Source organism: Leucopleurus acutus (assembly GCF_964270905.1).
Source record: "Leucopleurus acutus genome assembly, chromosome: 12".
NCBI lineage: Eukaryota > Metazoa > Chordata > Mammalia > Artiodactyla > Delphinidae > Leucopleurus > Leucopleurus acutus.
Window position 1 is genome coordinate 21,993,681 of NC_139154.1, and position 13,538 is coordinate 22,007,218.

Sequence of the window (13,538 nt, forward strand, 5' to 3'; positions counted from 1 at the left end):
TTTCTTTCATCAGTGTCTTACAGTTTTCTTCATATAGATCTTTTGCCTCCTTAGGTAGGTTTATTCCTAGGTATTTTATTCTTTTTGTTGCAGTGGTAAATGGGAGTGTTTCCTTAATTTCTCTTTCAGATTTTTCATTGTTTGTGTATAGGAATGCTAGAGATTTCTGTGCATTAATTTTGTATCCTGCTACTTTACCAAATTCATTGGTTAGCTCTACTAGTTTTCTGGTAGCATCTTTAGGATTCTCTATGTATAGTATCATGTCATCTGCAAACAGTGACAGTTTTACTTCTTTTTTTCTGATTTGGATTCCTTTTATTTCTTTTTCTTCTCTGATTGCCATGGCCAAAACTATGTTGAATAATAGTGGTGAGAGTGGGCACCCTTGTCTTGTTCCTGATCGTCCAGGAAATGTTTTCAGTTTTTCACCATTGAGAATGATGTTGGCTATGGGTTTCTCATATATGGCCTTTAATATCTTGAGATATGTTCCCTCTATGCCCACTTAATGGAAAGTTTTTATCATAAATAGATGTTGAATTTTGTTGAAAGCTTTTTCTGCATCTATTGAGATTATCATATGGTTTTTATCCTTCAGTTTGTTAACATGGTGTATCACATTGATTGATTTATATATATTGAAGAATCCTTGCATTACTGAGATAAACCCCACTTGATCATGATGTATGATCCTTTTAATGTGCTGTTGGATTCTGTTTGCTAGTATTTTGTTGAGGATTTTTGCATCTATGTTCATCAGTGATATTGGCCTGTAGTTTTCTTTCTTTGTGACATCTTTGTCTGGTTTTGGTATCTTTGTGATGGTGGCCTCATAGAATGAGTTTGGGAGTGTTCCTCCCTCTGCTATATTTTGGAAGAGTTTGAGAAGTTTAGGTGTTAGCTATTCTCTAAATATTTGATAGAATTCACCTGTGAAGCCATCTGGTCTTGGGGTTTTGTTTGTTGGAAGATTTTTAATCACAGTTTCAATTTCAGTGCTTGTGATTGGTCTGTTTATATTTTCTATTTCTTCCTGGTTCAGTCTCGGTAGGTTGTGCTTTTCTAAGAACTTGTCCATTTCTTCCAGGTTGTCCATTTCATTGGCATATAGTTGCTTGTAGTAATTGCTCATGATCCTTTGTATTTCTGCAGTGTCAGTTACTTCTTTTTCATTTCTAATTCTGTTGATTTGAGTCTTCTCCCTTTTTTTCTTGATGAGTCTGGCTAATGATTTCTCAACTTCGTTTATCTTCTCAAAGAACCAGCTTTTAGTTTTATTGATCTTTGCTATTGTTTCCCTCATTTCTTGTTCATTTATTTCTGACCTGGTCTTTATGATTTCTTTCCTTCTGCTAACCTTGGGTATTTTTTGTTCTTCTTTCTCTAGTTGCTTTAGGTGTAAGGTTAGATTGTTCATTTGAGATTTTTCTTGTTTCTTGAGGTAGGATTGTAGTGCTATAAACTTCCCTCTTAGAACTGCTTTTGCTGCATCCCATAGGTTTTGGGTCATCGTGTTTTCATTGTCATTTGTTTCTAGGTATTTTTTGATTTCCTCCTTGATTTCTTCAGTCATCTCTTGGTTATTTAGTAGCATATTGTTTAGCCTCCATGTGTTTGTATTTTTTACATTTTTTTCCTGTAATTGATACCTAGTCTCATAGCATTGTGGTCAGAAAAGATACTTGGTACGATTTCAATTTTCTTAAATTTACCACAGCTTGATTTGTGACCCAAGATATGATCTATCCTGGAGAATGTTCCATGAGCACTTGGGAAGAAACTGTATTCTATTGTTTTTGGATGAAATATCCTGTAAATACCAATTAAGTCCATCTGGTCTAATGTGTCATTTAAAGCTGTGTTTCCTTATTTGTTTTCATTTTGGATGATTTGTCCACTGGTGAAAGTGGGGTGTTAAAGTCCCCGACTATGACTGTGTTACTGTTGATTTCCCCTTTTATGGCTGTTAGCATTTGCCTTATGTATTGAGGTGCTCCTATGTTCGGTGCATAAATATTTACAATTGTTATATCTTCTTCTTGGATTGATTCTTTTATCATTATGTAGTGGCCTTCTTTGTGTCTTGTAATAGTCTTTATTTTGAAGTCTATTTTGCCTGATATGAGTATTGCTACTTCATCTTTCTTTTGATTTCCATGTGCATGGAATATCTTTTTCCATTCCCTCACTTTCAGTCTGGATGTGCCCCTAGGTCTGAAGTGGGTCTCTTGTAGACAGCATATATACAGGTCTTGTTTTTGTACCCATTCAACCAGTCTGTGTCTTTTGGTTGGAGCATTTAACCATTTACATTTAAGGTATGTATCGGTATGTATGTTCCTCTTACCATTTTCTTAATTGTCTTGGGTTTGTTTTTCTAGGTCTTTTCTTTCTCTTGGTGTTTCCTGCCTAGAGAAGTTCCTTTAGCATTTGTTGTAAAGCTGGTTTGGTGGTGCTGAATTCTCTTAACTTTTGTTTGTCTTTAAAGCTTTTAATTTCTCTGTTGAATCTGAATGAGATCCTTGCTGGGTAGAGTAATCTTTGTTGTAGGTTTTTCCCTTTCATCACTTTAAATATATCCTGCCACTCCCTTCTCGCTTGCAGAGTTTCTGCTGAAAGATCAGCTGTTAACTTTATGAGGATTCCCTTGTATGTTATTTGTTGTTTTTCCCTTGCTGCTTTTAGTATTTTTTTCTTTGTATTTAATTTTTGATAGTTTGATTAATATGTGTCTTGTTGTGTTTCTCCTTGGATTTATCCTGTATGGGACTCTCTGCACTTCCTGGACTTGATTGACTATTTCCTTTCCCATGTTAGGGAAATTTTTGACTATAATCTTTTCAAATATTTTCTCAGTCCCTTTCTTTTTCTCTTCTTGTTCTGGGACCCCTATAATTTGAATGTTGGTATGTTTAATGTTGTTCCAGAGGTCTCTGAGACTGTCCTCAATTCTTTTCATTCTTTTTTCTTTATTCTGGTCTGCGGCAGTTATTTCCACTATTTTATTTTCCAGGTCACTCATCTGTTCTTCTGCTTCAATTATTCTGCTATTGATTCCTTCTAGAGAAGTTTTAATTTCATTTATTGTGTTCTTCACCATTGTTTGCTCTTTAGTTCTTCTAGGTCCTTGTTAAATGTTTCTTGTATTTTCTCCATTCTATTTCTGAGATTTTGGATCATCTTTATTTGCATTACTCTGAATTCTTTTCCAGGGAGACTGCCTATTTCCTCTTCATGTGTTTGGTCTGGTGGGTTTTTACCTTGCTCCTTCATCTGCTGCATGTTTCTCTGTCTTGTCATTTTGTTTAATTTACTGTGTTTGGGGTCTCCTTTTCCCAGGCTGCAGGTTTAGAGTTCCCGTTATTTTAAGTGTCTGCCCCTGTCACAGACACCCAGTGGGTGAGGTTGGTTCAGTAGCTTTTGTAGGCTTCCTGGTGGAGGGGACTGGTGCCTGTGTTCTGGGGGCTGGGGCTGGATCTTGTCCTTCTGGTGGGCAGGACGCAGCCAGTGGTGTGTTTTGGGGTGTCTGTGAACTTAGTATGACTTTATCCTGCCTTTATTCTTATCACTGTGTTGCTCTCACATGACTCTGTAAGCCTGGAGCTTCATGTGCCCGGAATATCGTTCAGCTGCTCCCTATGACCTGCGTTGAAGCAGGGCTGTAAAAAGCCTCATATCCTCTTGGAATCCTAGGCAGATTCATGACCCAGGGCAGATATACTTTTTTGGTTCATTCCTAGTTATAAATGCTAATTCCCTCTTCTCTCTTCCACCTCAGGGAAACACTCATTTTGCCTTCATCGCAAAGCAAATGTAGTCTTCTTTTGTATTTTATGTTATCCTCTAGTTATGTGTAGAAGCAGCCCTGGAGCATTCATATGCTCAGAAGAATCAGCCTTCTCTTTGTTAGAATGTCAGCCTCTTGAGGATGGGTGATATCTAAGCTTAACCAACTTGCTTTCTAGATAAAGCTCTTTCTGACCAGAGTGGTCTCAGAGTGACCTAGGGTTCTTATTAAGTGATTTTATTTCTTCTATCAAAGGAACAGTGGGGTTCTCAATTATATGTTATATTTTGAATCTTTGTTTTAATGAAGAGGTACCAGAAAATCTTGGTGATTTCAGAGTTTAAATTTATTTCCCTGTCCGTATCAATAAATTATTTTTTCAAACAAATGGTGTTAGAGAGATGGTTTTTTTCTTTTTCAGAATTCAAAAAAAGTTAATCACAACAACAGTTTTAGGTTATATCATAAAGGTTACATTTTTGGGAGTTAGTTTTACAAAACGAAAAAAAAAACACCAAAAACCCAAAACCCACAGTTGAGAAACTGTTGAGTGCTAATAATCTTTACAGGAAATTCCTGTAAAGGAAGTTGGATTACTCACTCTTTCAACTAAACCTAACCACAAACCCTATCTAGTCAAGGAGGTTGGTCTGGGGAGAGTTTTAGATGCTTCATCTTTAGGTCATTTCCTTCTACTTATAGAGGTCATTAATTTGATTTTCCTCCATATGACCATGAATTTGACAATGTCAGTGGTCATTTACAAAATACTAAAGGTTTTCCTTCTTTTTTTTCTCCAGGTTTAGCTCATTATTTACAAACTTGTGTGAGTTACATGTACTTTCTCCCTTTATCTCTCTGACTAGGAAGAGATATTGTAGACTTCTGAAAATGGATATTCTCACATGCTCATCTTCAGAGAGAAAAGCCGGCAGTCACTGAAAGAAAGACTTGAAGTTCCTTTCTCTTTTTCAATGTCTTAAGAACAGGAAATACAGGTAAGACAATGGTATATATTTTTTTCCACTAGATTTCCTAACCAGCAAATATAAGTTGAGAAAAGAACTTAAATCATTTTCAAAGTGGATTGCTAACACAATTCTGTTTCATAAACTATTTTGTACTAATAAATTTGCTACCTAATTAGCAAATTTTCCATCTCCACATATATGGAGACTTTATAAAAAAAACAAAAACTGGTGGTTATGAAATAAACCTATCTACAATGCTTTGAGCATTTTGTGGGAAAGGTGGAGAGCAGAGGGGTTCAAAATGTTTGCCGACTCAGCCATAAAAAGAAACAAAATTGGGTCATTTGTAGAGACATGGATGGACATAGAGGCTGTAATACAGAGTGAAGTAAGTCAAAAAGACAAAAACAAATATCATATATTAATGCATATATGTGGAATATGAAAAAAAATTGGTATAGACGACCTTATTTACAAAGCAGAAATAGAGACACAGACATAGAGAACAAACATACGGATACCAAGGGAAAAAGGTGGGGTGGTGGGGTGAATTGGGGGATTGGGATTGACATATATACACTATTGATACTATGTATAAAATAAATAACTAATGACAACTTGCTGTATAGCACAGGGAACTCTACCCAGTGCTCTGGAGACCTAAATGGGAAGGAAATCCAAAAAAGAGGGGATATATGTATACATATAGCTGATTCATTTTGCTGTACAGTAGACACTAACACAATATTGTAAAGAAACTGTACTCCAATAAAAATTTAAAAAGCAAACAAAAAAGGGCATAGATAGTCCCTATAATATCTAGCATAAAGTTTGCCACATAACAAGAATTCAGCAAATAGTTGTTGTACAAATGTGTATGACCAAGATTGGCAGTTTAGTTTAGATTGGGTTTTGTTAAGCTATTGGTATCTGTATTCCAGCATCATCATTTTTTAAATGTATGACTTTGGACAATTTACTTCACCAAAAAAAAAAGAGTTTTTGCCGAATTTAAATGCTTGTCTTGACTTGACTGTAAAATCTTTGAGAGCAGGAGCTACACTCTTGATTTTCTGTAATTCCTAGGCAATGGGATATATAGCTACCATGGATCATGTGAGAACAATAATAATATTATTTGAATTAAATACTTACTGTTACACCAGACCAAATGTCTACATGTACATGTGTTCCCTGGGTAGTCATTGCTGATCCCATGGGAAATTGTCTTTAACTGTGGGATTCTCCTACCTGAGCCTCAGATTCCCTGTTGACACCTGCCTCCTCCACCTGCCTTTCCTCTTTTTCTCCTCCCACCAAAAGCTTTGGTCAGAAAAAATTTTAGTTCATCATCAACCAAAGATAGTTGAAGGTGTAGTCTTGACCAACTCATTGGGGGAATCTTCAACCACTAACAAAAAAAATACGGCTCTCAAAAAGCAGGTATGGATGCTGTTTTGGATAAGAGACCCTTCAGATACTTGAAGTCACCCTTTTGAGCTCTTATCTCTTTTTTTGAGGTGACGGCATATGCTGATAGGAAAATCAGAGTCTCTGAGACCCTCTTCACATGGACATGAATTCCTCTTCTAATACTTATAAAATGTGCAATTATCATTAATAGTGGGGACCACTCTCCAAGCAATGTGAGCCTTGGTGGTCCACCAATGAAACAAGAAGGACAACAACCATCTTCCCAAGTGCGACAGAGAGTATATAAGAGAGCAGGACACCATTCTGTTCAGTGCCACCTGCCCATTGATTTACTGCCAAGAACAGACCTGCTGCCTGGTTTGGTTAAGTTTCCCAATGCTTGAAAAATGCTCGATAAATGCACCTTGTGTGATTCCTTCTGATTCTTGGAAGTGTTTTGGTGATGGTGGAATGAAAGGCATCACACAGACATCAGAAGATCTTAAAAAGGTAGATGTTGACAAACAATATCAGTTGTGTTATCCCACGTGGATGGGGCTTCCAGAGTGGGCTTGCTCTTGTGTTGCTCAGTTGCCAACAGTGTTGGTAATAACTGCTGTAACTTAGCACAGACCCAGCTCCCCAAGGTCTGTTCTTGTCCCTGAGCAGGGCTTCCCAGAGGTGATCCCTAAATCACAGTGATTTCCCTGACACTTGTTTATAATGTAGAGTCCAATGTTCTTCTCCTTGAGAATCTGATTTAATATGATTTGGAGAGCCCAGATATCTGAATTTATAAAAAGCATTCTGGGTGGTTCTTGTTATGGAGATAATTTGAGAAACACAATCCCAGAGACAAAGCTGTAGCCTAGAAACAGCCCCAGGCAGCCTGAGGTCCTACGCCAGTAGGTGAGGGTATCATGGACAGAACATCTGACCACTCAAGGTTGGGACAGGAATTCCTGAGGGCTGGAGACTTCTGGGTATCATGGTAAAAATTTTTCTATAGGCTTGGTAATTCAAACATGGAATCCCAGAATGTTAGAGCTGAGATGATCTTAGAAATATTAAAGTCCCATGATTCTCAAGTCAAGCAGCTTTAAAATAAAATGCAGATTTTCCAGTTTAATCCCCAGAAGTTAGGACCCCCTAGCCCTAAGGTGGAGGAACAACTGATACAGTCCAGATAATTTACTTTGCAAATGAAAAAACTGAAGTGCAGAGAGAGGCTAACTAGAGTCACACAGCAAGTTAATGGTTAAACTTAGGTTGCTATGCATTTATTTTGACTTCTCCTGAATTCTTTTGCATTTATTTGGACAACAGAATTGATTACAATTTATGCATGAAGTCTTTTCCTAGGATTTGGAGATAAGATTTCTGAAACAGGATCCGTGCTCTTAAGGAGCTCCCAACCTAGTGAGAGGACATGGTATATGAAATAACAATTTCACTATGGTGTGGATAAATTCTGAACAAGGACTTACCGAACTCCTGTGTGAGTCACGCCCTATTCCTTGAGAGAGTGTGCAGGCTGCAAGACAGGCTCAGTTCTGCCAGCAGGGAGCTTTGGTTCTAGTTAGGGGAGAAGTTTATAAAACAAGATATTTTCCAGACAGTAGTGTGTGCTAAGACAGAGTAATATAACATGAGTAATGAGAGAGAGAGTTGCTGGCTGGTGCAGTGGTGAATAGAGAGGAGGAATGTCATTATGCCCATGGTCAGTGGTGGTCTCTCTGGGGATGAAACACGAGATAAATCATGAGAGAGCCGTATCGAGTCATACGGGGTTTTGCATCTGATGCTTTGGAATGGACTTTTTATTTAGTGGGTAGTGGGGCTGGTGAGGTTATCAGCACAGAAATGACATCCTCAGGCTTGATTTTTAGGAAGATACTTCCAGTGGCCGGAGATGGGGAGATTGTCCCTTCAGGGGCTTTGTGGGCAAAGAAAGGGTAAGCAGGGGGTGGGGGGAGGTAGACCACATCTGAAAGGCAGTTGCTTATCCTAGGTCCTTTTTCCTAGAGCACAGTCTTGGAAAGAAGAGCTACCCATTGTCACCAATGGGGATAAGTGATGCGGTGACTCTGGTCCCCATCCGTGGCACTCTAGGTCCTCCATCATCTCATGAAGCCCTTTCGTGGCTGAGCACACCCTCCTCTCAGCAGGTCAGCGGCCAAGTGGAAACGTCCTGTACTTCTGGCCCCACCTGGGTACACCGGTCTGGAGAGACCTCGCAGAGTGTATGACTCTGTCCGCCTCTGTCCAAGACAATGTCTCTGTGGTTTCTGGGGTTTGTCTTTTCCCGCCTCCTTAGAGAAGTTGGGCCACACACCCTCTTCTCACTCTCACTTGCATTTGGCCTGCTACCCTGCCAGCTCATTCCCCTTGATTCGCTTATGGAATCAAGGCAGCACAGGAGGAAACGCCTCCCCGTCTTGTCTTCCATGTGCAGTGTAGCCTGGGGAGGGTGTGGCTCTTCCCCACTCCCCACCTTCCTTCCCGAATCGCTCGTCTCCATCACCTTAAACCCTCTGCACGTGTTGGTCTGATCTATCAGTGGCCAAACCTGATGGAAACTAAGTCCTTCTTGTGCCCGACTTCTCTGCTTAGTGTCAGGGTGGTCTCTCTGTTCTGTTTCTTCTCTTCCCTTTGGGTTTATCCTTTTGAATTTTCCCTTGGCCCTGACTCACCCTTCCAGGCTGGTGTTCCTCCGGGAAGTCTATCTGCTGTCTCCTCGCAGCCTCCTGACTTCTCTCGCAGGAACTCTCCCCTGTGGATCCCCAAAGGCACCTCAAGCTCAATGTTTCTGTTAGAGAAACATACTTGTTGATCATTTATAAATATTAAAATTACTCCTTTCTGCATCTGAAGATGTTGGAGACATGGAGTGCTGTGTGTGTGTGTGTGTGTGTAAATGTTTGGAAATGAAGAATTTTATAAGTTGAGGACAGTATTTATTTATGGTAAAAGATGGAGGTTCCTGAAGAGAATGGTCCTGGGAAAGTCTGGGTGGAAGGAGTGGTTGCAGGAATGGCCAGTGAGCACAGGGGGCAGTGAAGAGAGGAATGTGCATGATGGTTAGATTGTGTGTGTGAGCGTTGAGAGAGAGAGAGACAGGCAGACAGAGACAGAGACAGAAGCAGAGGTTGTGAGAGAGAGAGGGAGAGATAGAGAGAGAGAGATTGATTTTTGTCAGCTGCCCAAGAAACAGAGATGTTCTGGGAAGAAGACTTTTAAGGAGAACGTTTAGAGGGACCATATGATAGTAAAATTTCTTTTTCTTTCTTTCTTTCTTTTTTCTTTCTTTCTTTCTCTTTCTTCCCCTTCCTTTCCTTCTCCCTCCCTCCCTCCCTCCCTCTCTTTCTCTTTTTTCCTTGAACCACCATGAACACAGTCCAGGGTGACCTTCCCTCCCTTTTATACTTCAGAGAATTGGTAGAAACGCCATCCAGTGACAACTTTTCCTGTCTTATTTGGGGCACAAAGAGTAAAGTATCCTCTATTCTCTAACAGTTACTACAAGTTAGCAACGTGCAGACATTCTCAAGTTTACACACCAGCTACCGCACTGGTTTCCCTAATTGGGGAGAACCTGACATTTTCCTTCAACTTGGATGATCTTTTCAGGAAAACTTTCACTTAACTCTTTCCAAATTACCCACGAAAATATACGTACTAGGTCAGAAACTTAGGAAAAGAAAAAGGATTCCATAAAGAAATGGCATCAAAAGACCACACCGTACGGAGTGTAGGTACAAGCAGTACCGTGAGTCTGAGATGTCCTTCCTCCTTTAGTTGTGTAAGAAGTGACATATGCAGGACCTGCCACACGCTGTTGAAAATACCACTCTAGTGTGGGCATGTGAAGGTTTGTTGGGTAGGACCTGCCCTTTCAAAACTTCCTGTGTGACTTGCGTTTTGATCACTGGTTACCGATTTCTTCATTTCCCATTTCTTGATTTACAGAAATGAAGATGATTCTCAGGGTGGAGCCCTGAATGACAATGTCCTCCACTCTGGCAACAGAACAGATGTCCTGAAGCAATGACAAGACCCAGAGAGAACAATGCTTTACTTGAGCTGGGTATTTCTTTGGCTTATCGCAGGAGGGAAAATTAAAGGATTTAACACTTCAGGTAGGGGTTTTTCACTTTTCATGCTAACCTTACGAGTTTTATGGTCCAAGTTTAAAGTGACAGGTATTCTGGGATACATCGGCAGCATGGCATAATAATATAGAATATTTCCTTTCTACTTTTAAGATGGGGGTAGGAGGAGAAATTATTGGGGTGAACAGCTTTCAGTTGATACCAGGCATCCACGTGGAACCCAGTTACTATATCTGGGTGTTCAGTGGAAGCAGCTGAAGAGGAATTAAAGGTGGGTTGGCAGCTCTAACAGGAAACCTCCGTTGCTACTGGTGATGCTGAAGACGAGTGGGAGGGAATTAGAACAGGAACTTCTTTTCCCCACAGAATGGGAACCGTGAAGGAGAAAGACACCCAAGGGAGCTTAATCCCTTGTGAAACCAAGTACTCTTTGTAAATATGTTAGAATTCCTCTAATGTGTTTCTGTGCTCCTTTGTTTATTGTGGTTTTCAGATTGCTCCACTGGAAAGCTTCTTAGGACATACTCTGCCAGGTGTGGGGAGGAGTTTGTCTTATTTTGTGATTTTCCAGAGCCACAGAAATCCCATTTCTACCACAGAAGTCAACTCTCACCAACGCAAAGCTCTGAACACCTGCCCTGCAGTGGTAGTAAGAACCTATCTGATGTCCAATGGTACCTACAACCTCCAAACAGAGATCCACTAGTAGAAATTACACAAAACTATCCTCACGTGATCCAGGACAAGAGCACCCTTCATTTCTTGACCACAGAGATGAATAATGCTGGGTCATACATCTGTAGACCTAGGATTAGGTAAGTCCCAAGTACCTTTCTATCTGAAAACATTACCAAATCCTTTACTATCTGGATGTAACATCTGTGTTCACAGGACCTTGTTAACTTTCCTAGGAGCCCCAAGGATGAGGCCTGTTGTGTCAAGATGATCTTAGAAGTTAAACCCAAGACAAATATGTCCTGTGGGAGCTCCATATCACATAAAAAACTCCTTCTTCTTGGTAGCATGGACTCCATTTATTGCCCCGGTCTCAGCCACCAAAGTGATACACAAAGTCCAGAGGTGACCTGGTACCAGGTAAGAATGACTTCACTGATGCCAGAGCTTAGTTGTTATGGTAGCATCTCCTTAGGTAATTTATAGAAATGTGAGTCTGAATCTGAGCTCTAGAGCTTCCCAAAGACTGGCCTCACGCCTACAGAGAAGACCTGACTTTCTAAAGCAGTTTTCCCCTAGGTAGCCACAGAGTCCAATGTTCCAATTATTAGAACCATCCTTTTGATCAGTGTCAGTAAATTTTCTAAAATTCAAGTCCATTACATGTGAGGTTAAGATATAAACTTATGAACACCCACTCATTCAGAAGACCAGATTTGTTCAATTTTACTGCCTTTGGAAAGCAAAGGGCATTGCTAGGGTGAAAGGAACACCCAACAAGCATGTCTTGAAGGGTTTCTGAAAGAAGTAGGAGACTGGAATACTTTCCAAAGAGGACACCTCTGGGAAGACAGTTAAGGCAAGCACCTGGTAGCCTGGGTGACACGTGTATTGCACAGGTGAGTCAGTGGGGAGGGAGGGCAGTGCTAAGAGAAAAAGGGAACAGGAATCAGGAAAAGACAAGTTTCAGAATGATTCTGAATTATGAACCACATGTGAGTAAACTTCGTAACAAAAACATTTCCATTGTATTTTATAGTTTTTCTAAGTCCTAACAGATATATAAATGCCGCGTAAGCATCTCTTCCAAAGTCTGGGAATGTCAGTTGACCCAGGGTGGTGGAATCTGGGAACAGAATTTAAATCACCTCCTACATTTGTAATAATTGGCTTTTAAAATATTTATTTATTTATTTGGTAGTGTCGGGTCTTTGTTGTGGCAGGTGGGCTCCTTAGGCAGGCTCACGGGCTCCTCAGTTGTGGTTCACCCCCTCCTTAGTTGTGGCATGTGAACTCTTAGTTGCGACATGCATGTGGGATCTAGTTCCTGGACCAGGGATCGAACCCAGGCCCACTGTATTAGGAGCATGGAGTCTTAACCACTGCACCACCAGGGAAGTCCTATGATAATTGTTTGAAGTTCAATACTTTGCTTTAAGAAATCATGCAAAACTTTAAATTTGACTTCCAAAGATATCTGTTTGTTAATATAAAAATATCATTTTAAATTGTCCCTGATCAAAGTCCAGAAAGTGGCCCATGTTTATCTGTCGGCTTTTTGTACCCCCAAACTTAGCAAGCAGAGTCTCCTGGAGGTAAAATTACCATTGGGTGAGACAATATTTCCTCACTTGATTCTCTTGAGATTCAGTGACAACTGGTGTTATTATGTCCCTCCTAGAAAGAACTGTACAGGGAGGGTGAGTGTGTGCTTAAGGTCTCAATTTTATATTTCAAAATGACACAGAAAATGTACTTCCCTCAATAAAATCCTAATTTAAGAAGCACCTTACTAATTATTAGAGAAGTGCAATCAAAACTACCATGAGGTCCCACCTCACACTGGTCAGAATGGCCATCATCAAAACGTCTACAAATAGCAAATGCTGGAGAGGTGTGGAGAAAAGGGAACCCTCCACCCTGTGGATGGGAATGTAAATTGGTGCAGCCACTATGGAGAACAGTATGGAGGTTCCTTAAAAAACTAAAAATAGAGTTGCCATGTGATCCAGCCATCCCACTCTTGGGAAAGTTGGAAAAACCTCTAATTTGAAAAGACACGTGCACCCCAATGTTCATTGCAGCACTATTTACAATAGCCAGGATATGGGAGCAACCTAAATGTCCATCAACAGATGAATGGATAAAGAAGGTGTGGCACATATACACACAATGGAATATTACTCAGCCATAAAAAGAATGAAATAATGCCATTTGCAGCAACATGGATGGACCTAGAGATTGTCATACTAAGTGAAGTCAGAAACAGAAAGATAAATACCATATGATATCACTTATATGTGGAAGCTAAAATATGACAAAAATGAACTTATTTACAAAAAAGAAACAGACTCGCAGACATAGAAAACAAACTTATGACTACCAAAGGGGAAAAGAGGGGAGGGATAAATTAGGAGTTTGGGATTAGCAGATACAAACTACTATATATAAAATAGATGAACGGCAAGGTCCTACTGTATAGCATAGGGAACTATATTCAATATCCTGTAATAAACTATGATGGAAAAGAATATGAAAAAGGACATATATATATGTAACGTGAATCATTGTGCTGTA

The 13,538-nt window shown here is 39.9% G+C and overlaps 1 protein-coding gene across 3 annotated transcripts in view; it reads left to right on the top strand.

Annotated features, from left to right (window-relative positions):
- The first annotated feature begins 4,439 nt into the window (after positions 1-4,439).
- The window catches only part of IL18RAP (interleukin 18 receptor accessory protein), a 30,306-nt gene continuing 21,207 nt past the window's right edge, over positions 4,440-13,538 (top strand). For 2 of the 3 annotated variants that reach the window (XM_082851761.1, XM_082851762.1), the window contains exons 1-7: positions 4,440-4,471; positions 4,657-4,788; positions 6,386-6,684; positions 8,343-8,417; positions 10,144-10,313; positions 10,780-11,101; positions 11,198-11,381. In XM_082851761.1, coding sequence (XP_082707887.1) covers positions 10,244-10,313; positions 10,780-11,101; positions 11,198-11,381 — 576 coding nt within the window. In that variant the 5' untranslated portion in view covers positions 4,440-4,471; positions 4,657-4,788; positions 6,386-6,684; positions 8,343-8,417; positions 10,144-10,243. Of the gene's footprint in view, positions 4,472-4,656; positions 4,789-6,385; positions 6,685-8,342; positions 8,418-10,143; positions 10,314-10,779; positions 11,102-11,197; positions 11,382-13,538 lie in introns of those variants that run through there. The other variant, XM_082851763.1, reaches the window with a different exon arrangement.